The following is a 25,457-nucleotide window of genomic DNA, read 5'->3' as shown; positions in this document are numbered from 1 at the left end:
ACGGATTATCTAATTACTATTGGGAATCAAAACCCAAGCTAGAGGACACAGATGATACGGGAGGGGCAAGACAGGGAACCTAAACCGAAGGCACCACTGCTTGAAGAACCTTTCTCCCAAAAGAAGCCTCAGCCAAATTAAAAATATAAAATTTATAGAATTTAGAAAAAGTGTGAAGAGAGGACCAAGTTGCAGCCCTGCAAATTTGTTCCACAGAAGCTTCATTTTTGAACGCCCAGCAAGAGGAAATAGCCCTCGTAGAATGAGCCGTAACTCTCTCAGGAGGCTGCAGTACAGCAGTTTCATAGGCCAACGAATGATAATCTTCAGCCACAAAGAAGGAGAAGTAGCCGTAGCTTTCTGCCCCATACGTTTTCCAGAGAAAACCACACAGCAAAAGACTGACAAAAATCCTTAAGTCGCCTATAAATAGAATTTTAATGCACGCACCACGTCCAGATTGTGCAGCAGACGTTCCTTCTGAAAAGAAGGGCTAGGACACAATGAAGGAACAACAATCTTCAGATTTATGTTCCGATCTGAAACCACTTTAGGGAGAAATCCTAACTTATTACGCAAAACGACCTTATCTGAATGAAAAATAAGGTAAGGAGACTCATACTGTAGTGCTGAGAGCTCTGACACTCTACGAGCAGATGAAATAGCAACAAGAAAAAAAACTTTCCAAGATAACTTAATATCTAAGGAATGCATAGGCTCAAACGGAGCCTGTTGAAGAACCTTAAGAACTAGATAAATACTCCAAGGAGGAGTAACCAGTTTAAACACAGGCTTGATTCTGACCCAGGCCTGACAGAACGATTGCACGTCTGGTACATCCGCCCGACATTTATGTAACAAAATAAACAAGGCAGATTATACAAACCTTTAGGGAGCTTGCCAATAAACCCTTCTCCAAGCCCTCTTGGAGAAAAGACAAAATTCTAGGAATCTGAACTCTACTCCAAGAGTAGCCTCTGGATTCACACCAATGCAGACATTTACGCCATATCTTATGGTAAATCTTTCTAATCACAGGCTTACGAGCCTGAATCATGGTCTCAATGACCGACTCTGAAAATCTACGCTTTGATAAAATCAAGCATTCAATCTCCAAGCAGTCAGCTTCAGAGAAACTAGATTTGAATGAAGAAAGGGCCCCTGAAGTAGAAGGTCCTTTTCTCAATGGAAGACTCCAAGGTGGACGAGATGACATCTCCACCCGGTCTGCATACCAGATACTGCGAGGCCACGCCTGAGCAAGGAGAATTAACGAAGCCCTCTCGCTTGATTCGAGCAATGACCCAAGGAAGGAGAGCGAACGGAGGAAAAAAGGTATGCTAGATTGAAATGCCAAGGAACAGCCAGAGCATCTATTAGTACCGCCTGAGGATCCCTGGACCCATACCTCGGGAGCTTGGCATTCTGACGAGATGCCATGAGATCTAGATCCCGCTGTCCCCATTTGGGAATCAAGTTGGAAAAACACTTCCGGATTAAGTTTTCCCCATTGTCCACTCCAGGAATGTGGATCGCAGATAAACAGCAGTTGTGGGTATCCGCCCACTGAATAATCTTGGACACTTCTGACATGGCCAAGGAGCTCCGAGATCCTCCCTGATGATTAATGTAAGCCACTGAGCATATGTTGTCTGATTGAAATCTGATAAACCGGGCTGAAGCTAACCGCGGCCAGGCCAGAAGAGCATTGAAGAATGCTCTCAGCTCTAGAATGTTTAAGGGAAGAACAGACTTTTCCCGATTCCATGTCCCCTGAGCCCTTAGAAGACCCCAAACTGCTCCCCAACCTAGTAAGGTTGACGTCCGTTGTCACAATCACCCAGGAGGGTCTGCTAAAAACAGATTCCCTGGGAGAGATGATCCTGAGACAACATTTTCATTTTTTCTTATTTATATATATATATATATATATATATATATATATATATATATATATATATATATATATATATATATATATATATATATTTATATTCTTTCACTTTTGGATGAGATGTATATAATTTTTAAGCAATTTTATTTAGAGCATACTATTTGATCATTAATTTGCATGCGTTATCAATACATTTCACAATGGATTAAAGGTTTTAATAATATTTTTTTCTTTTGAATGTATATCCTTTATTGATCAACTTGGACTGCAGTGTCTGGTGGTTTCCTAAATTACGGATACTAAATGTCTGCATGATGCGACCAAAAGTTGCAAAATATGAACCATTTCGAGATTATACGATATCCTTTTAAATACCCTTAAGGCTGAATTGAGCTGTTACTAAGTGTCGGTGTGAACATTACAAGTAAATTCCAGTACAGACAATTAAGGGTTAACAGGAAACCCTTTATATAACCACGAGAAGCCGGATCTGGTATACTTGCTTCCAAAGCCGAAACGCGTAGAAGATAACCAGCTCCAGCTCATAACTCTGAAACTAACTGGCCAGTTAACGTGAGCATCAACGCTCCCAAGACCGTCCAACTGTGAGTTCCGAAATTATCACACCGGACGATAGGAGGATTTTTAAAAGTGGATTACCGGTAAAGGGTGAAACCTGTACCTGCTGTATTCAAAGAGATCAGCCTAAGGATTGGTTCCCATGAAGTCCAGCTATTTCCGGCAAAGAGTCTGAAGGCGCCGCCACAATTTGAACAAGCCCGATAGGGAAGGATAAGAGATTTTAAACCTCCTGATGTTCACAAGTTTAATGAATATACAAGGGGAAAGATCTGTCTTATAACGAACACCCTTTAGAAAGATATCATCTGAAATTCATTTTAATAAGCTCAAAATAGAGCTATATCCGCTTTGTTCACTCAAGCGAGCATTACCTGGGAAACACCAGTCGATTTTACAGAGACAGTCACTTTGTAACACTGCCTTAAGGGATATTAACTCACCTCGTTTTTAAATATTCACGCTCCTGCTGCATATATGCATAAATATTTTTAAGGATTCGGATACTCAGTGCATATTATTATTAACATTGAACTGAGAGTTCTAACTTCATCTATCAAGTGCATTCTTACAAATGGAACAATATATGCTATTTAAGGATATTAAGGACCAACGTGGGATTTTAGAGATATTCTGACATTTCAAGGTTAAATACAGTTTTTCACAGTAACACATTTTTCATTGTCTGTGTTACCATCTTTTAACCATTTTTGCTGCAGCTTTTCTTGATTCTTTTTGTATTTATTTTTTAACGAGCCACAGTGTGTCTAATGATATATTTTTTTATCTGCTTGATCATCTTATGGTATTTATACTAAGAATTCCTATTTGTACCTGTTAGCATTGTTACATGGTAGTTAATTTAATAATTGTACGCAGCAACTCATGAGTACTTGTTACATCCTGTTTGGACCTTGAAACTTTTAATCTCGGTATATGTCATTTAACGCTGTCATATAAACAGTTATTTATATAGAGATTTACCTCTTACCATTGTACATTTACCAGTAGTTGCGATTTTCATTTCCACTATTGAACATTTACATGCATATACATATATTTTTAATAAATATTCTGTTTAATTGATTTAGCATCACGGGCGTGTTAAATAACGTCTGTCCGACATTGAAAGTGAATCTTCGTTATAATAACAGAAATATCACAAACATTGATCCAAGTTTTCCTCCAGTCTCCAGTGCCTGCAAACACTGCCTTACATAATCCCCTTAACACTAGGAGAAATGTAATAAACATCCCCCTGCAGGGAAATAATAAAGTGCCATCATTTTTTCCTTAATATAGCTTAAGAAAATAAAATTAGCACTTACCTCAAAATCTGCCTGGCAGCAAGGCAGCTCACTAGGTTTGAGAGGTCACATGGACCTGTGGAAAATAATAAGGGCAGCTCTTTAATTTAAATATGAGGGAGGCGCAGTGAGAATTATGTCCCACAAGTTCCCTTTGCTTAAAAGCCACCAATGCTCTACTGAAGAGACTGAAATGGACTACAGCTACACTCTGGAGTAAAAACAGCACATACTTGTACTGCAATAAAATAAAAAAATCTTGATTGAAGAATCTTTCCAGACACCTAACTTTACCACTTCCTTATCTAACGTAGGCAAAGAGAATGACTGGGGTTGGAGGGAAGGGAGGTGATATTTAACAGCTTTGCTGGGTGCCCTTTGCCGCCTCCTGCTGGACAGTAGTGATATTCCCAATAGTAATTAGATGATCCGTAGACTCATCGTGTCATTAGAAAGAAATTAAGTTTCAGAACCAAATATTAGTTAGAATTAAATGTTGTGGCTTTGAGTAAAAGCTGGTGAACACCGGATAGCACTGTGAGCAAACTGGTGCTACGTAATAATTTGTTAGTGCAGACAAGAGGACATGCTTGGCAGGGAAGTTTAATGTGTAAGCACAATGCCATAAAGATTGTGAGGTACTATTGCCATGTTTGCAGCAGAAAGTCTATTTGTATACAGTATTACAGTAAGAGTAAGATATCTGTATATAAACATATACAACAGTCTGTCTGAAAGTCACATGGTACTTATATGCAGTCTAATTCCATGTTCATTTAATACAGTAAAACATAGGGTATGAGGTGTAATTAAGCAGGTCCCCTTTAAATGCTAAATAAATAAATAGCTGGTTCAGGACGCCCCTTCAGAGGTGGTGCTGGCTGTGGGGCGCATAACAACACTGCGGTTAAACAATAGATCAATAATATGTGAGTAATTTGGAAAAAGTCTTTAGGAGTTATAATTTTATTGAACTCAACTATTTATCTGCAACTTTTCTATTTCAAGGTGCTTTTATTGACCAACAAAAAATACATTTAAAAAATAATATATATATGTATATATATATATATATATATATATATATACACATACACACACACATATACATACATAAGGAATTATTTAATTTACTTGTATCACAATTATTTTTTGTAAAAAAAAAAATAAAAAAAATGCAGCAATGTTCAGTAGCACCAGCTGCTACAAATACATTGCCGTACCTGTTTGCATCATCTGTTCATCTCCATGACTAAGGAAGTTACCATCCGCACTAACACTCTGGCTTATCAGGTTTTCATCATTAGAAGCCATCTGTGCAGTCACTGGTGTCTGATCATCGTGTGCCCCCTGTGTGTTACTGCTGGACAAGGGGTTCTCACAGGGAAATGACTGCTGAGGGTTTTTGTGCAAGGGATGGCCGTACACAATATACCAGAGGAACATGTGGGTCACTTTCAGCTTAGGCATTTTTGGAAGATATCCAAGTGTGCGACCAAGCCCTGGAACTGGAAAGAGAAGACAGAAGCAAAATTATGAATTCAGGAAACGAATAAAAATAGACATTATACTTACTTTACCAAATCACAGAAGGAGAACAGAACTGGGGATTTCTTTCTCCTAAAATAGTGTCCGGACAAATATCTACACTTCTCTGTTATGATGGTGGTGAGGACCAACCTAAATCAAAATCTTCAAGAGAAACATGTATTGTGTGTGTTTGTAGGGGGGGGGGGTGCAAACGTTTACCAGGAAAAAACACATCAATGCAGCTGCTGTGTGGTGCTTTTTGGCTACTAAGAACTATCTAGACAGTAAACAAAATGTATACAACTTAAATGGACAGTCTACTCCAGAGTTTCTATTGTTTAAATAGATATATCATTTCTTTATTACCGATTCCCCAGGTTTGCATAACCAACACTGTTATATTAATATACTTGTTACCTCTGTGATTACCCTGTATCTAAGCTTCTGCAGACTGCTCCTTATCTCAGTTATATTAATATACTTTTTACCTCTGTGATTACCTTGTATCTAAGCTTCTGCAGACTGCTCCTTATCTCAGTTATATTAATATACTTTTTACCTCTGTGATTACCTTGTATCTAAGCTTCTGCAGACTGCTCCTTATCTCAGTTATATTAATATACTTGTTACCTCTGTGATTACCCTGTATCTAAGCTTCTGCAGACTGCTCCTTATATCAGTTATATTAATATACTTTTTACCTCTGTGATTACCCTGTATCTAAGCTTCTGCAGACTGCTCCTTATCTCAGTTATATTAATATACTTGTTACCTCTGTGATTACCCTGTATCTAAGCTTCTGCAGACTGCTCCTTATCTCAGTTTTTGTTACAGACTTGAATTTTAGCCAATCAGTGCTGACTAACTCCACGGGAGTGAGCACACTGTTATGTATATAGCACACATGAACTAGCACTGTATAACTGTCAAATGCATTCAGATAAGAGATGGCTTTCGAGGTCTTAGAAATTAGCATATGAGCCTACCTAGGTTTAGCTTTCAACAAAGAATACCAAAAGAACAAAACAAATTTGATGATAAAAGTAAATGGGAAAGTTGTTTATAATTACATGTCCTATCTGAATCATGAAAGTTTAATTTTGACTAGACTGTCCCTTTAAGGCCTGTATACCCACAATCACCTCAGGATTATATCAGTCACTACTTGTAGAATAAATATTTTCCCTCTGACGTTTAGATCTGTAGCAACATGCAGAACAACTTTACTATAAATGGAACAATGAATGTCATTTTATACAATGCTGCACATATAGAACAAAAGTAACTAAATTGTGCTAAAAAACAGTGATCATTTAAAACGTCACAGCTGTAGTTGTGCTAGAAGGAATTCTCCATTTAACCATTTGGCTTCCCAATACTTCTCTCTGGTAGCTGAAGGGTTAATCCTATCCGACGCCAATTCCTGGCTCTTCAGTTGTCCACACTATTCCAAATATGCAAAGTTGCTGCAATAGCTCACTCACTATGCCCCATCAAACCACTCGAATTACTCTGTGGACTATAAAATACTAAATTCCAAAAGAATCCACAGCACCAAGGACATAGTCACAACTTTATTGGAACATCTGGGTCAGTCAGATATTATTTGCAACAACCCTTAATTATGCGATACAGATACACCTGTGTGTGCTCCTTAAATACACCTTCATTAACCAACAACAACAAGAGCATATATACCTTAAAATTCCAATACACCATTACACACCGCCACCTAGTGGACAGAAAAATTAAAACTCACAAATTATTTATATAGTTACATATAAATTAATTACAATGCTCTATACAACAAAATGTATCAACATTTTTTCAGAAGGACTGAATATTTCTGCATCATATTTGTGTACAACACTTCGATACCTTACCTATGCACAAAAACTTATATATTTCTCCTTATTGAGACCTCTAGGGATCATGGTGTCCAATTTATTAATCCAAAAAACTTCTTTGTTTTAACAACAATTCCCAATTACCGCCCCTCCTAACACTAAGGCGTTGAGGTGCTGTGTCTATTGGGATCGCATAGGACTATAAAATACCAGCAGTCAGTACCTATCACAGGATGATAATTCCTCAGCGGAGTGACCCCCATCTTCTGGTCAGTCTTTTTGACCAATTTGTTTGGACTGTCCTTTTGGCTAGAGGTGGCACTATGGTGATCTTCCTTAGACTTGTCCCTGCTGTGGTCATCAGAGTCTGATTTGCTAGGGCTGTGCGGCTCTTGGGAAGATCGTGGCCTAAACATGCACAAAACATCAGATGCTAAATGCTATAAAATGTGTGCTGTATAAATTGTGTTGTTTTTTTTTATATAAAAACTGCCTGCCCAGGCTTAAAAAAAATAGTTATACACATATATTTGTATACAAACCTAAAATTATGAAAAATGATTGGCCTACACACAAAAAACAAATAAAAAATAAAATAAGAATTCTACCTGAAGTTTAATGAATCAGCTCACATTAAAACGAAGTGTAAAGACTAGTCTCACTGGAAAGTGGTTTATAAACCAAGAAGAGCAAATAGCATCGGTTATTGACACCTAGTGACATACCGGTTTCCTGATATTGAGTTGGAGATACGGTAACGGATTTGTTCAATTGTGCTTTTCACCAGTGGATCACTTGGACTTATGGACGGATGAACAACAAGGTCCACCTGTCAGAAAAAAATAATAATCAAGAAGAAAAATCAAAAAGAAGACAAATTGGCTTCTTAAAGGGATGTATTTACATAAAATGATATGCTCATTTTGTTTTTCAGATATTAAGGAACAAAGACCACCTAAATCTGAACAGCTGAGAGGTTCAGTACATCTGCTAATCTCATACATTTGTGAGAGTGACTTAAAGGCACTGTATTTACAGAGGAACTGTATTATGCTAGGAACACCATGCTTATTTCAGCAATTGTCCTCTGAGTCGGACGTCTTCACTGAAACAAGAGACTAAAGTCTGCAGGCAGCACAGTCTTTTCTTTACAATAACGTGGTCAAACACAGCAATACGTGCATTGTGATTATATTCCTCGGCAGGGCCGCCACTAGAAATTTTGGGGCCCCTGACTTAACCATTGATCAGGGCCCCCCCCCCCCCCACTTTGACACTTGCAATTTTTGACCAAGTGATTAAACGTATATGCACTTATTCTTAAGTGTCTATTTAAACTTGGAAATGTTGTAAAGGTAGTAACAAACAAACACACTCATACACTGAAACACACTCACACATAAGGATTCACATATAGACACTCTAGCAGACACGCAAAGAAACACACAAACACACTCAGACACAGACACCCACAGACACTCAGCACTTGTTTACATTGACCTGACAAGTAAGTATCTTTTGTAAAGGAAGATGCCAACTAAATGATGACAACAGCATGTAGTGGCTGAAAGGAAGGGCCCTGAACTGCCTAAACAGTAATTTAAAGGTTAAATGGTGGATTGGTGACTTTCGTAAAGGTCTCAGTCTCAAAAGTCTGTAGAAAAATGTGAATAATCAGTAGTCAAAAGGTCAAAATGTCCTAAAAAGGAACAGACAATGGACACACATACACACACAAACTCAAACTTGCACATATTACCCAAGGAAACACAGACAGAGACAGCCTCAGAAAACACAGACATACACACGCACACACACACACACACACACACACACAGACATCCACAGAAAACACACAAAAACATATACACACCCTTACAGAGATACCCACAGAAAACGCACACCCTCACAGAGACATCCACAGGAAACACAGACAAACATACATACACACACACCCTCACAGAGACATCCACAGAAAACACAGACATACACACCCACCCTCACAGAGGCATCCAGAGAAAATTCACAAAGACAAACATACACACACCCTCACAGAGACACCCGTAGAAAAAGCTCAAAGACATATGCACACACCATCACAGACATCCACAGAAAATGCACAAAGACATACACACCCACCCTCACAGAGAGACCCACAGAAAAAAATACATACACACTCAGAGACACAAACCAAAGCACAAAGACATAAACACAGACACCCACAGAAACACTCACAGGGGGAAACATTTATGCACCTTGCATCCCCTAAATCACCAGTGTGTGACATGCATGGTAAAAAAAATTGCAGAAATTAAGAGATCACTTTTTAAAGAATCATATTTGTAAATGTGTAAACAAAATAATTCTGTGAATTCAAAATTGTACAGTAATGATCTGGGTAGATAGCTAGATGAAGAAAGATTGACATATGTGTTTGTTTTTCCCCATTTTCCCCAACCAAGAGTACCACTTCAAATATAGTGTACAAATGTTCCCATGATCTGTAAGCTGTACTTATGGATTTTGAAAATGCTGTACTCTATATGGTCTTGGTGAAACCATAAGCTGTGGTACTCATACCATTAAATGCAGGATATAGGCTTGTTGGTATATATTTAAAAATTAAGTCAGCTGTAGTGTAAACTGAACAGTTTTAAGTTAACCTGTCTCATTTCAAACACTGAGCAATCTGAGTAGTCTGAGAGTATAACATTTTATGCAGATGTAAAAATCTTAGATAAAATGCCTCCTTGCATCTGGAAAGTCCTTGCATAAAGGGGCAGTAAACTGGAATGTTATATATATATATATATATATATATATATATATATATATATATATATATATATATATATATATAAATAAAAAAATGCATATCTGTCAAAAGGGCACCAACCATTTGTGAATTGAGGAGGAAACATTTCTGCATGGTTTTAAATATAGAATTTCTACAGCATTGTCAAATAATCATAAATACACCGCTGCTAAAAAAATTGTTTTTATGGACCCCTGGCCCCACCAAACAACTACTACCACACTGAAGTTGCAATCCGAAATTGCACAAAGAAATAAAAAACATTTGCTTAGTAAGTCCTACCTCCTCTGCAAATGAAAGTGACCTGCGTCTGACTCAGGCACACACTGTACAAACAAAGCGCCAAGTCTGTCTAACACTGTGCATAGTGGTTTAGTGCACACTCAGAAATCCTCTCAAATGCTAATACTTTATTCCTTGTAATAACATTTCCCATGCTCAACTAGCACTCTGCTGTAGTACCCACTAGTGGCTGCCAATATTTAAAAAAAAAAAATTTTTTTTTTTTTTTTTTTAGTTCTTGCCTCATGGGGCCCCCCTGGCCCATTGGGCCCCTGACAGGAGTCACCCCGGTCACCCCCTGATGGCGGCCCTGTTCCTCGGGACAACTAGCATCCTTATAAGACAGAGTTTAGTGAGGATTGTTAATATGTTTCTCTGAAGATCAGGTGTATAGTCTTTATAGTAACAGCGATGTGAAGCTTTGCCAGAGCAGTAACAAAACCGGTGTAAAAATAAGAACACACCTTTTTACTAACACTGTCCTGAACCACCGTGGTGCGGTACAGCCGGAGAAGCCCCTCCTGGGACAGTCTCTGAACCAATCTCAGGATGGACTTTCTGCAGCATTTTGTAGCGACACCCTCCTGCTTCTCTTGCTCTATAATCATCTTCTGAATGCTACAAAGAAGAAATGTTTTTTATGCACAATAATATAAAAAGGGTTATGCACGACTCCTCTACAGTAAATTGTAGCCATCAATGACTTTTTCATGCAGGAATGTGACATGGTAATTGGACTGAGCATGTTCCTAAGACTGTATCTGATCTTAATGTCTTTACACACACATATATATACACACACACACACACACAGAGTATATATACATATATAAACACACAGACACACATACATATATATATATATATATATATATATATATCCATATCCATATATACACATACATATTATAAAGTAGATCCGCACTCACTGGACTTTGAAAAAAAACAAAACGTGGTTTATTGTTGTGACGTTTCGGAGATCAAACCGTTCCCTTCATCAGACCAAAAACCTTTGGTCTGATGAAGGGTACGGTTTGATCTCCGAAACTTCACAACAATAAACCACGTTTTGGTTTTTTTCAAAGTCCAGTGAGTGCGGATCTACTTTATACTATAAATAACCACTGTTCCTGTCACCCAAACAACCTATACACACATATACACACACACATATATATATATATATATATATATCCAAACAGTATTCACCAAGCACTCACGTGGTTCATCTGCTTAGGTGCGGTGCATACAGATAAATATACTCTTAGCAATAACAGAGAACCCCGAAACGTTACCATTAAATATTACTAAGGTGAACTTTTAAAGACCAATGAGTGTGGTCTCTGTTATTGCTAAGAGTACATATATATATATATATATATATATATATATAACACACCATTTTAAACATGTTTGACAGAGGGGGAAAACCCCGAAACGTTACCATTAAATATCACTAAGGTGAACCTTTAAAGACCAATATATATATATATAAAAGAAAAGATTGTGAATGGAAAATTTGCTATTTTAAGTGTTGCTATTAGTGCTCTTATTGTCGAGGCACTATATTCCAACTCTAAAAATTATATATGAGTGGAATTCAGACAACCGGTGCAGATCCATAAATAATTTATCATGTATAATAAAAAAGAAAGAGAAGAGATTTATGATATAACCTCAAGAAAGACTGGGGATTCAGCACTCTTTTAAATATTTAAAAGAGTGCTGAATCCCCAGTCTTTCTTGAGGTTATATCATAAATCTCTTCTCTTTCTTTTTTATTATACATGATATATATATGTATATACACACAACATTTTAAATTAGGGGGAGATAAAAGGTGTGTTTAAAATCCTCCACTATGCACAAAATATAGAAAAATAACTCATTGTGTAGTTCATTAACAAATCTAGACAGGCCCAGAGGCTTGTTTTCCCACAGAAAACCTCTGAATTACATTGTTTCCAATGCAGCAAAGGATTCTGGGTAAGATATGCAAATTAAGTACACAACACACCTTTTTACTTCAGTCTGCTTTTCAGCAGATTCCCTTTATGCCAAAGTATCGCTGTTCACACAGCTTATAAGCTTAGCTAGGGTTAGTGCAGTGATTCATAACCATCCCAGGACAGACTGAAGTAAAAAGGTGTGTCATTGTGTACTTAATTTGCATAGCTTACCCAGAATCCTTTGCTGCATTGGAAACAATGTAATTCAGAGGTTTTCTGTGGGAAAACAAGCCTTCGGGCCTGTCTAGATTTGTTAATGAACTACACACACACACACAGGCAGGAAATGAGGATGCACTCGCCAGGATTTTTCAATGTAATGTTTTGGGGTATTACCCCCTTCGTCAGACAAGACAAAAGAACAATGTTCAAACATACAAAATACAGATCCAGAACATCACCTGTGATGCCCCTCCCACTAGCAAAAATCAACAGGTGAAGACCCCCTTACTGTACTCCCAATAAGTGAAACTAATAAAACCTATATCACCCAAACAACCTATACCAACTACAGAAATACTGTATACAAAACAGATCCAAAGATTAAAAAGACCCCAAGCCTGGTGTGATCGTAGTAAGTGATAGATCATGAGTGACAAGGGCAATTACGGCCGTTTAAGGAGGTTGTCATGGCAACCAAACAAACATACAGCCCCCAAAAATGGGTGTGGTCCCTCACAACCAATCAGGTATCTATAGAACCGGAGGAGCGCCCACCGCCATCCAATAGAAACAACAGCAAATCCATAAATGTAACATATAAATACTAATGATATACTCCAGATATACTAAGCAGATTGAATGCAATTAAGTTGAAAATACAATAAAACATCACATCAACATATTGCCCAATAGTAGAGGAATCATATTCCCAACATGCCACCAATACGCGCAAGCAATTAAACATAAACATTACGTTTAACAATATTATACCGAGATTGTAGCAGGTCATGGGGGTGCGATATCATCATCCAATCAGGGCGGGAGTGTGTGTGTGTGTATGATATATATATATATATATATAAAAATAATGTATGTATATATACATACACGCACTATATATTGTGTGTGAATATATGTGTTATATATATATATATATAGAGAGAGCAGTTATCAAGAAATATAAACTAGGGTGGGATAAACGTACACTAGAAAAATGTATATTTCCATTCTAAAACAAAAAATCACCAAGGTGTAATTCTATCACAATCAATATATGATATATAGGCATATGAAAATATATTACCCTGAAAGATGTGCACATCTATGAGCAAGAAAATATATATAAGTCATTCTATAGTACCCTCCACATACTATGCCCAAGCTGGACACGGTACCCAAGTGTATTCAAGGGATATTACCAGACAGGTGAGTATCTGGGTTCTAAGTAGGGTTGCACCGATACCATTTTTTTAAGACCGAGTACAAGTACCGATACTTGTTTTCAAATACTCGCCGATACCAATTACCGATACTTTTTTAAATATTATGTGACAATTTACCAAGCACAATACAGACTAATTATTTAAGATTCCTTCTTTATAATGATAAAGGACTGTAATTCAAAAGACATTATGAAATAATAAAAAAGTTCACTTAACATGTTTATAAATAAAAAATATTACAATAAAAGGGGTGATGGAATTGGGTTGTAGGGCTGTTATATAACATCAATCTGACATTTGTATGGACGTTCGACTCTAATTTTTTAAACTACTGCATGGGGCAGAAAGATATTTTTGGGCCATTATAGCCAGAGCTGGAAATCTGTTTATTAACTGCCCAGTACTTCAGGGGTTTGTCTGAACGAGGTACAGTGATCTCTACTACAATAATACAAATAAGAGCAATTTGTATTGGCAGAACAGTAGTAAACAATTTTTAGTTTAGTCTCCACTCCAGCTTAAAATGAAATGGGAACATGCAGTTTGAAAAAACGCCACAAGATAGCATATGGGTAGGAAGTAGAGGTATCGGTTTAAGTATCGGTGCATTTGGACGCGTACAAGAACTCATGAAAATACTTGGTATCGGTGCATCCCTAGTTCGAAGTATTGAGGGGCACTAAGAACGAGCTGAATATCTTATCAAAGCATACAAATATAATGCAGCAACCCAAATATATATAGGTTCATATGCAACGGAAATGACAATCCACAAAAGTGCTAAATACAATGCAGGCATCACCATTTCATGCAAGATTATACATGTATGAAAATGCAAAAAGCAAGCAAATGAAATGGATGTTAGTAGCAATATAGGCAGTTCTTAATTCTCCATAATTAGCGTAGTATGCAAACAGAGTCAGACCAGGCTGGCCCTCCACTAAATGCGGTATTGCAAATGCAGTTCAGTATGAATTCATGGAATGCAGAGAAGCAAGCAGATGGAATGAATAATGATAACAGAACAACCAGATATTGGTTCAACAAGTAGCGTAGTGTGCAAACAAGGTCAGACCGGGCTGACCCTCCACTTAATGCGGCATTGCTATAGCGGCTCAGTCACTATCCGTATAGTGTGTTGGACAATGAACACTTATCTGAGATCAGAAGTCCGTCTGCTGAAAAGTATGAAGCTTCTAACACAAAAGTTTTCCGTTGCTGCTCGTAATGTGCTGCTACATATCACTGTGCTCTACACGCCGAATAGGCCTGGCGTGGATCAACTGCATCTGTACTTCCGGGTATGTCACATGCACAAGACGATCCAATGCCTACGATCTTGATCGTTTCACTCACAATGTCTAGTAATCGACGGGGCTTCCTCAGGGCAGATGGATCATAGCCCTGCTGGGAGGGAATATAACGACAACCAAAACTCCTCCCCTACTGCACATTAACTATTAATAGTTTACATATAAAAAATATACACCAAAGTGCTCTAAGAGTCATACAAGACACTAAACAAATAGTTACAAAATTGCCAATTTTCAAGCAATGTTATTTGTTACTAGCACACAAAAAAAAGTTTAGGCATTACTTTAAAGAGAGCATGTAGCAATGGTTTGCAAACAAAAAAGTAAATAAAATAAATAATTAGAAATACAAGAGTAACATAATAGTGGGTCGCAATCGTGGCGTCAAGGAGAACCACAAATAATTAAAGGAATATTACAAGTATTACCAGAAAATCACATAATATTCAATTCAGTAATACTAGAATGTAAACATATCCAAGAGGTTTTTAGATGAAACTAGCCATGTCTAACTTCTCATTGAGTACTGCTGGGGAGAGTGTGTTTAGAGTAAAGATCCACTTACATTCTTTTTGGAGGAGACGTTTATCATTATCTCCTCCTCTTCCATGTAGGATCCCTTTATCGATCCCAGTAAATCGCAAACAACTGGGATTGCTCCTATGTTTTTCTTGGTAGTGTCTGGCAATACTGCTTGTTTGAATTTCGCCTTTTATATCATCACGATATTCTTTTATGCGGTCCTTAAAAATTATTTTCGTTTTGCCCGCGTAAAACGCCGGGCATGAACACTCTAAGCGATATACGACCCCTTCAGTATTACAGTTAAAGAAATGATTGATGCGAAATGATTTTGTGCAGTTGCCAGAAAATACCTTAGTTTTTTTCATGTACTCACATGTAACGCACTTTCCGCAGGGAAAGTTACCATTTGGTATATGTTTTTTGAGCCAGGTGCCTTCTTGATTAGTGGGTTTAAATTGGCTTTCAACCAGATTGTCTTTAATATTCCTTGCTCTTTTAGCTGTAAGGCTGGGATAAATCCCTACCTCTGCAGCTATATTAGCATTACTGAGCAGAATTGGCCAGTGTTTTTGGAGGACGGACCTAATGGTATGCCAGTGACAATTAAATGTTGTAGTAAGACGTATCAATGATTCTGATTTTTTTGTCTTTTTGAACAAGAGATCATCTCTTTTCGTTTTCCTCGCAAAATTCATTGCTCTTTTAATTTTACGTTGCGAATACCCTCGCTCAAGGAATCTGTCTTGCATCATTTTTGCATGTTTGTCAAACTTCTCTCTTATATATATATATATATATATATATACACACACACACACACTATATATATATATATATATATATATACACACACACACACTATATATATATATATATATATATATATATATATATATATATATATATATAAATGATCCAAGCAAATGCACTCTCAGGTCTTTTCAATAGGTTCTTTTAATGGAACGTTTTCGGGGTTCACAACCCCTTCATCAGCATAAACAAATAACCAAATATCACACAATTTATAGTATTCAAAACAGTGTCTCACCAAACAAATTTGCTTTCAAAAGTGCGCCAAAATACCGAGTGTGGAACGCATCTTGCGTTCCACCGTGATCATGTCAACCGGAAGTGATGTCACTTCCGGTTTCGCAACATGATAGAAACATATGAACATTACTTTGTGTTGCAATTAATAACACGTTATAGTTTACTCAAAATTATCTAATAGACAATTTAAGAATAATGCCAACAAACAGAAATAATTACCTGTGATCTGTACATTCAATATTATAGTGTGAATCAATCGTCATAGTAACCGTAACTATGGTTACGAGACATCACTGAATATATGAGTTTATATATATATACACACACACACACACACACACACATATATATATATATAGATAGATAGATAGATATAGTGTGTGTGAATATATGAGTTATATATATGGAGAGAGCAGTTATCAAGAAATATAAACTAGGGTGGGATAAACGTACACTAGAAAAATGTATCTCTCTAGATATGGTTCCCAGAGGCCTTCGTATAAGGAAATTTCCTACTTTTCTTACCACAGATGACAAGTTTACCTTAAAATGGAATACTATATTATCTGAATGTTCTCTTAGGCTTATGGCACTCATTATCAAGCACAAAGATACTAAGTTATTGGAAGCCAGAGAACATATTGAGAATGTTCAAAAAGACCTCAACACTTTCATGGATCATCAAGATTACCCAAAGCTGGATAGCATACTACAACTAACAGTGGATAAAGCCAAAAGAGAGTTGGACACTATGAAATTTAAGAAATATACAAGAGATACAGAAGATTACAAGAACAATAGGGTGCACAACTGGAACTCAAGGAAATATATAAGGAATAGAAATCAGGGCAACAAAAAGATGTATCCGTCGAAAGGGGGAAAAAAGGCCCAGAAGAAGAGTTCTTTCTCTGAAACTGACTAGGAGTCAAATGAGGATGATGACCTTCAGGACTTTTTCTTCTTTATGTCAAGTGAACAATCATCTGATGAGGACGGTGGAGCACAAATCCAGGCAACTGGAGTAGAAGCACCACATTTACATCCCCCTCCCCTATCTTTGGTCCATACCAGTAGCTCCACCTCTGAAACAATATCTCCCAAACAATTTAATGAGCAGATAGGAATACCCACTATCCTAAAAAATTCAGATCCCCCTAAACCACCTAGGGGCAATAAGTATATAAAAGCACAATACATCCCTAAGAGGTAGATACCCAGGTAGGGCAGCAGGTTTTTCAGTTAGCACAGGGACAAGAACAAGGAGGAGAAAGAGGCAGACCAAGGCAAGGGATACAGAGGGAACATTACTCATTGAGGAGAGGCAGACAGGCGAACAGATACAGAGATCCAATATTATAAATCTATCCACAGTTTCCTTTACTAAGACTGAGATGGAAGTTTTAAGCCTAGGTCTAAGTTTTGTTCCAACTTCTAAGTTCAGTGTTTTTGAAACATTAATAGACAAATAGTTTTTTTCGTGGCCTTACACTCAAAAAGTTCTATAAAGCTAATCCAACTGCGGATAAGGGACTTTATGTTACGGATACAACCCCACAACATGATTATTTTAATATAACTGAAGCTAGGGATTTCTTATGTCTCCATGCATTGGAAACGGAGTGTTTGGGTGAAGAACCTCTCATTGGTTCTCACAAAGGCTTCAAGCCAAAATCTATGTTCTATCCTACACAGTTTAAGGGTCAAGTACTTGAGTCTTTTCACCAAAGAATGGTGGAAGACCTCCTAAAACTAGATAGTGAACATAATGAAGTTAAGAATGGTCTTACTCAAAACCAAAGGCTAGCCTTAAAGAAGCTTCAGCAAAGAGAAGATATCATCATCAAGCAATCCGATAAGGAGGGCTCCATCGTTGTGTTGGATAAATCCTATTATATACTTGAAGCAGAGAGACCACTCTTTGACACTGATGTCTATAAGAAGTTGCCTGGAGACCCCACACAGTGCTTTGGACCTCTTTTGTATTTGCTAGATGATGGTAAATATTTAGGTATAATTGACGATGACACCTTCAAATACCTCCATATTAAACACCCAGTGGTCCCCATTTTCCATCACCTCCTCAAGGTCCATAAGTCTTTGGAGGAGGTGAAAGGGCGTCCTATTGTCTCTGGTATATGATCTCTTTTTGAAAACCTATGCAATTGGCTGGAATCCTTATTACAACCCCTTGTCTATAAGCTACCCTCATTTTTGAGGGACACCAAACATCTCTTAAGGCTGATGAATGACCACACCTGGGATAACAACATGGGTTAGCTCACTATAGATGTAGTGGGGCTGTACTCAGCCATTCCACATGACAAAGGATTAGAAGCCACCAAGTATATGCTGGATACATTTAGCAACTATTCTGTTGATTTAAAACAATATATCCTGAGAATTTTTTATTTTTTATTTAAACATAATTATTTTGAATTCTCAGGGAACTTTTATCTACAAAAGCGAGGCACAGCTATGGGGGCTAAATTTGCCCCGGCCTATGCAAACATTTTCATGGGCTGGTGGGAGCATTTACATCTATATGCCGATCAAAATCCCTTTCTTACATCTATTACCAGCTATAAGCGGTATATAGATGATCTTCTAATTGTGTGGTCTGGTACCCAGGAAGATAGTAAACTCTTTGTCAGCTAGCTCAATGATAATCAAGTTGGATTGAGTTTCACCTCTTCTTCTGAAAAAAACATAATTTATGCTTACCTGATAAATTCCTTTCTTCTGTTGTGTGATCAGTCCACGGGTCATCATTACTTCTGGGATATTATCTGCTCCCCTACAGGAAGTGCAAGAGGATTCACCCAGCAGAGTTGCTATATAGCTCCTCCCCTCTACGTCACCTCCAGTCATTCGACCAAGGACCAACGAGAAAGGAGAAGCCAAGGGTGTAGTGGTGACTGGAGTATAATTTAAAAAATATTTACCTGCCTTAAAAAACAGGGCGGGCCGTGGACTGATCACACAACAGAAGAAAGGAATTTATCAGGTAAGCATAAATTATGTTTTCTTCTGTTATGTGTGATCAGTCCACGGGTCATCAGTACTTCTGGGATACCAATACCAAAGCAAAAGTACACGGATGACGGGAGGGATAGGCAGGCTCATTATACAGAAGGAACCACTGCCTGAAGAACCTTTCTCCCAAAAATAGCCTCCGAAGAAGCAAAAGTGTCAAATTTGTAAAATTTGGAAAAAGTATGAAGCGAAGACCAAGTTGCAGCCTTGCAAATCTGTTCAACAGAGGCCTCATTCTTAAAGGCCCAAGTGGAAGCCACAGCTCTAGTAGAATGAGCTGTAATTCTTTCAGGAGGCTGCTGTCCAGCAGTCTCATAGGCTAAACGAATTATGCTACGAAGCCAGAAGGAGAGAGAGGTAGCCGAAGCCTTATGACCTCTCCTCTGACCAGAGTACACGACAAACAGGGAAGACGTTTGTCGAAAATCCTTAGTTGCCTGCAAGTAGAACTTGAGGGCACGAACTACATCCAGATTGTGTAGAAGACGTTCCTTCTTTGAAGAAGGGTTAGGACACAGTGATGGAACAACAATCTCTTGATTGATATTCCTGTTAGTGACTACCTTAGGTAAGAACCCAGGTTTAGTACGCAGAACTACCTTGTCTGAGTGAAAGATCAGATAAGGAGAATCACAATGTAAGGCTGATAACTCAGAGACTCTTCGAGCCGAGGAAATAGCCATTAAAAACAGAACTTTCCAAGATAACAATTTTATATCAATGGAATGAAGGGGTTCAAACGGAACACCCTGTAAAACGTTAAGAACTAAGTTTAAACTCCATGGCGGAGCAACAGTTTTAAACACAGGCTTGATCCTAGCTAAAGCCTGACAAAAGGCCTGGACGTCTGGATTTTCTGACAGACGCCTGTGTAACAAGATGGACAGAGCTGAGATCTGTCCCTTTAATGAGCTAGCCGATAAACCCTTTTCTAAACCTTCTTGTAGAAAGGACAATATCCTGGGAATCCTAACCTTACTCCAGGAGTAATCTTTGGATTCACACCAGTATAGGTATTTACGCCATATCTTATGGTAAATCCTTCTGGTAACAGGCTTCCTAGCCTGTATCAGGGTATCAATAACCGACTCAGAAAAACCACGTTTTGATAAAATCAAGCGTTCAATTTCCAAGCAGTCAGCTTCAGAGAAGTTAGATTTTGATGTTTGAATGGACCCTGTATCAGAAGGTCCCGTCTTAGAGGTAGAGACCAAGGCGGACAGGATGACATGTCCACTAGATCTGCATACCAAGTCCTGCGTGGCCATGCAGGCGCTATTAGAATCACTGATGCTCTCTCCTGTTTGATTTTGGCAATCAATCGAGGAAGCAGCGGGAAGGGTGGAAACACATAAGCCATCCCGAAGTTCCAAGGTGCTGTCAAAGCATCTATCAGAACCGCTCCCGGATCCCTGGATCTGGATCCGTAGCGAGGAAGTTTGGCGTTCTGGCGAGACGCCATGAGATCTATCTCTGGTTTGCCCCAATGTCGAAGTATTTGGGCAAAGACCTCCGGATGAAGTTCCCACTCCCCCGGATGAAAAGTCTGGCGACTCAAGAAATCCGCCTCCCAGTTCTCCACTCCCGGGATGTGGATTGCTGACAGGTGGCAAGAGTGAGACTCTGCCCAGCGAATTATCTTTGATACTTCCATCATTGCTAGGGAGCTTCTTGTCCCTCCTTGATGGTTGATGTACGCTACAGTCGTGATGTTGTCCGACTGAAACCTGATGAACCCCCGAGTTTTTAACTGGGGCCAAGTCAGAAGGGCATTGAGAACTGCTCTCAATTCCAGAATGTTTATTGGTAAGAGACTTTCCTCCTGACTCCATTGTCCCTGAGCCTTCAGAGAATTCCAGACAGCGCCCCAACCTAGTAGGCTGGCGTCTGTTGTTACAATTGTCCAGTCCGGCCTGCTGAATGGCATCCCCCTGGACAGATGTGGCCGAGAAAGCCACCATAGAAGAGAGTTTCTGGTCTCTTGATCCAGATTCAGAGTAGGGGACAAGTCTGAGTAATCCCCATTCCACTGACTTAGCATGCACAATTGCAGCGGTCTGAGATGTAGACGTGCAAAGGGAACTATGTCCATTGCTGCTACCATTAAGCCGATCACCTCCATGCATTGAGCTACTGACGGGAGTTGAATGGAATGAAGGACACGGCATGCATTTAGAAGCTTTGTTAATCTGTCTTCTGTCAGATAAATCTTCATTTCCACAGAATCTATAAGAGTCCCTAAGAATGGAACTCTTGTGAGAGGAAAAAGAGAACTCTTCTTTTCGTTCACTTTCCATCCATGCGACCTTAGAAATGCCAGAACTAACTCTGTATGAGACTTGGCAGTTTGAAAGCTTGAAGCTTGTATCAGAATGTCGTCTAGGTACGGAGCTACCGAAATTCCTCGCGGTCTTAGTACCGCCAGAAGGGCACCCAGAACCTTTGTGAAGATTCTTGGAGCCGTAGCCAATCCGAATGGAAGAGCTACAAACTGGTAATGCCTGTCTAAGAAGGCAAACCTTAGATACCGGTAATGATCTTTGTGAATCGGTATGTGAAGGTAAGCATCCTTTAAATCCACTGTGGTCATGTACTGACCCTTTTGGATCATGGGTAAGATTGTCCGAATAGTTTCCATTTTGAACGATGGAACTCTTAGGAATTTGTTTAGGATCTTTAAATCCAAGATTGGCCTGAAAGTTCCCTCTTTTTTGGGAACCACAAACAGGTTTGAGTAAAACCCTTGTCCTTGTTCCGACCGCGGAACCGGATGGATCACTCCCATTAATAACAGATCTTGAACACAGCGTAGAAACGCTTCTTTCTTTATCTGGTTTGTTGACAACCTTGACAGATGAAATCTCCCTCTTGGGGGAGAGAATTTGAAGTCTAGAAGGTATCCCTGAGATATGATCTCTAGCGCCCAGGGATCCTGAACATCTCTTGCCCAAGCCTGGGCGAAGAGAGAGAGTCTGCCCCCCACTAGATCCGGTCCCGGATCGGGGGCCCTCGGTTCATGCTGTCTTTGGGGCAGCAGCAGGTTTCCTGGCCTGCTTGCCCTTGTTCCAGGACTGGTTAGGTTTCCAGCCTTGTCTGTAACGAGCAACAGCTCCTTCCTGTTTTGGTGCAGTGGAAGTTGATGCTGCTCCTGCTTTGAAATTCCGAAAGGGACGAAAATTAGACTGTCTAGCCTTAGCTTTGGCTTTGTCTTGAGGCAGGGCGTGGCCCTTACCTCCTGTAATGTCAGCGATAATTTCTTTCAAACCGGGCCCAAATAAAGTCTGCCCCTTGAAAGGTATATTAAGTAATTTGGACTTAGAAGTTACATCAGCTGACCAGGATTTTAGCCACAGCGCCCTACGTGCCTGAATGGCGAATCCTGAGTTCTTAGCCGTAAGTTTGGTTAAATGTACTACGGCCTCCGAAATGAATGAATTAGCTAGTTTAAGGACTCTAAGCCTGTCCGTAATGTCGTCCAGCGTAGCTGAACTAAGGTTCTCTTCCAGAGACTCAATCCAAAATGCTGCCGCAGCCGTAATCGGCGCGATGCATGCAAGGGGTTGTAATATAAAACCTTGTTGAACAAACATTTTCTTAAGGTAACCCTCTAATTTCTTATCCATAGGATCTGAAAAAGCACAGCTATCCTCCACCGGGATAGTGGTGCGCTTAGCTAAAGTAGAAACTGCTCCCTCCACCTTAGGGACCGTTTGCCATAAGTCCCGTGTGGTGGCGTCTATTGGAAACATCTTTCTAAATATTGGAGGGGGTGAGAACGGCACACCGGGTCTATCCCACTCCTTAGTAACAATTTCAGTTAATCTCTTAGGTATAGGAAAAACGTCAGTACTCGCCGGTACCGCAAAGTATTTATCCAACCTACACAATTTCTCTGGTATTGCAACAGTGTTACAATCATTAAGAGCCGCTAAGACCTCCCCTAGTAATACACGGAGGTTTTCCAATTTAAATTTAAAATTTGAAATATCTGAATCCAATCTGCTTGGATCAGAACCGTCACCCACAGAATGAAGCTCTCCGTCCTCATGCTCTGCAAGCTGTGACGCAGTATCAGACATGGCCCTAGAATTATCAGCGCACTCTGTTCTCACCCCAGAGTGATCACGCTTGCCTCTTAGTTCTGGTAATTTAGCCAAAACTTCAGTCATAACAGTAGCCATATCTTGTAATGTTATCTGTAATGGCTGCCCAGATGTACTAGGCGCCATAATATCACGCACCTCCCGGGCGGGAGATGCAGGTACTGACACGTGAGGCGAGTTAGTCGGCATAACTCTCCCCTCGCTGTTAGGTGAAATTTGTTCAATTTGTACAGATTGGCTTTTATTTAAAGTAGCATCAATACAGTTAGTACATAAATTTCTATTGGGCTCCACCTTGGCATTGGAACAAATGACACAGGTATCTTCCTCTGAATCAGACATGTTTAACACACTAGCAATAAACATGCAACTTGGTTACAATCTTATTTAACAAAAACGTACTGTGCCTCAAAGAAGCACTAAACGATTAAATGACAGTTGAAATAATGAACTGAAAAACAGTTAAAGCATCAATCTTTAAAAACAACACAACTTTTAGCAAAGGTTTGTTCCCATTAGTAAAGTAACACTAATTAAATTTGAAACATAAAAATTACAGAGCAACGTTTTAAATCACAGTCACTATATAAGTCTCACAGCTCTGCTGAGAGAATCTACCTCCCTTCAAAGAAGTTTGAAGACCCCTGAGTTCTGTTAGAGATGAACCGGATCATGCAGAAAATACAAGAGTAACTGACTGGAAATTTTTGATGCGTAGCAAAGAGCGCCAAAAACGGCCCCTCCCCCTCATACACAGCAGTGAGAGAGAAACGAAACTGTCATAATTAAAACAAGCAACCGCCAAGTGGAAAAATAATGCCCAAATATTTATTCACTCAGTACCTCAGAAATGCAAACGATTCTACATTCCAGCAAAAACGTTTAACATGAAAAATACCAATTAAAAGGTTTAATGTACTTTTACAGAGTAATTCCGGTGAAATACCATCCCCAGAATACTGAAGTGTAGAGTATACATACATGTCATTATAACGGTATGGCAGGATTTTCTCATCAATTCCATTCAGAAAATAAAAACTGCTACATACCTCAATGCAGATTCAACTGCCCGCTGTCCCCTGATCTGAAGCTTTTACCTCCCTCAGATGGCCGAGAAACAGCAATATGATCTTAACTACTCCGGTTAAAATCATAATAAAAACTCTGGTAGATTCTTCTTCAAACTCTGCCAGAGAGGTAATAACACGCTCCGGTGCTGTCATGAACCAAGCCTCCAGACGAAAAAGAAAAAGAAAAGGTCTGGGAGGCATTCTGCTAAGAAGGGCTGTGTGGGGATTTGAACCTGTGACTCTGTGGTTGCTATTTCTGTTTGCTTACATGTTGAGCCACAGCCAGTTCTAGCAATAGCATGGATCTTAAAAGATCTGATAAATAACTATTTGCCTTACTTGTTATTACACCTGTGCAACACACAGGTGTTCTCAATTCTGGAATTAATCAGAACCAACCCTGTGCAAAACCTCCCTATTTAAGGATGGCTTTTAGTCTGCATTTTTGTCTTCACATTGGATCTGTTTTGTCAAGTCAGAACCTGTTTCCTGTACTTCTTTGGAGAAAGATTTCCTTTGCACCTGTTTACAAGGTATTACCAGGAGAAAGCCTTTACCTTTAAACCTGTTACCAATCTTCAAGTTTGTTTCCTGCTTTATGCAATTCCTGCACTTGGCCATTGCCAGGAGAAAGATTTCCTTTGCACCTGTTTACAAGGTATTACCAGGGCAAAGCCTTTACCTTTAAACCTGTTACCAGTTTGCAAGTTTGTTT

The 25,457-nt window shown here is 39.0% G+C and overlaps 1 protein-coding gene across 4 annotated transcripts in view; it reads right to left on the bottom strand.

Annotated features, from left to right (window-relative positions):
• The window catches only part of GTF3C1 (general transcription factor IIIC subunit 1), a 274,627-nt gene that overhangs the window by 217,355 nt on the left and 31,815 nt on the right, over window positions 1-25,457 (bottom strand). For all 4 annotated transcript variants that reach the window (XM_053694472.1, XM_053694474.1, XM_053694475.1 and 1 more), the window contains exons 13-16: window positions 10,719-10,872; window positions 7,883-7,986; window positions 7,381-7,565; window positions 5,004-5,288 (exon numbers count right to left, since the gene is read on the bottom strand). In XM_053694472.1, coding sequence (XP_053550447.1) covers window positions 5,004-5,288; window positions 7,381-7,565; window positions 7,883-7,986; window positions 10,719-10,872 — 728 coding nt within the window. The remainder of the gene's footprint in view (window positions 1-5,003; window positions 5,289-7,380; window positions 7,566-7,882; window positions 7,987-10,718; window positions 10,873-25,457) is intronic.

Source organism: Bombina bombina, chromosome 11 (assembly GCF_027579735.1).
Source record: "Bombina bombina isolate aBomBom1 chromosome 11, aBomBom1.pri, whole genome shotgun sequence".
Lineage (NCBI taxonomy): Eukaryota > Metazoa > Chordata > Amphibia > Anura > Bombinatoridae > Bombina > Bombina bombina.
Note: the sequence above shows the minus strand (reverse complement) of the source record. Positions and strands in the feature narration are given on the sequence as shown.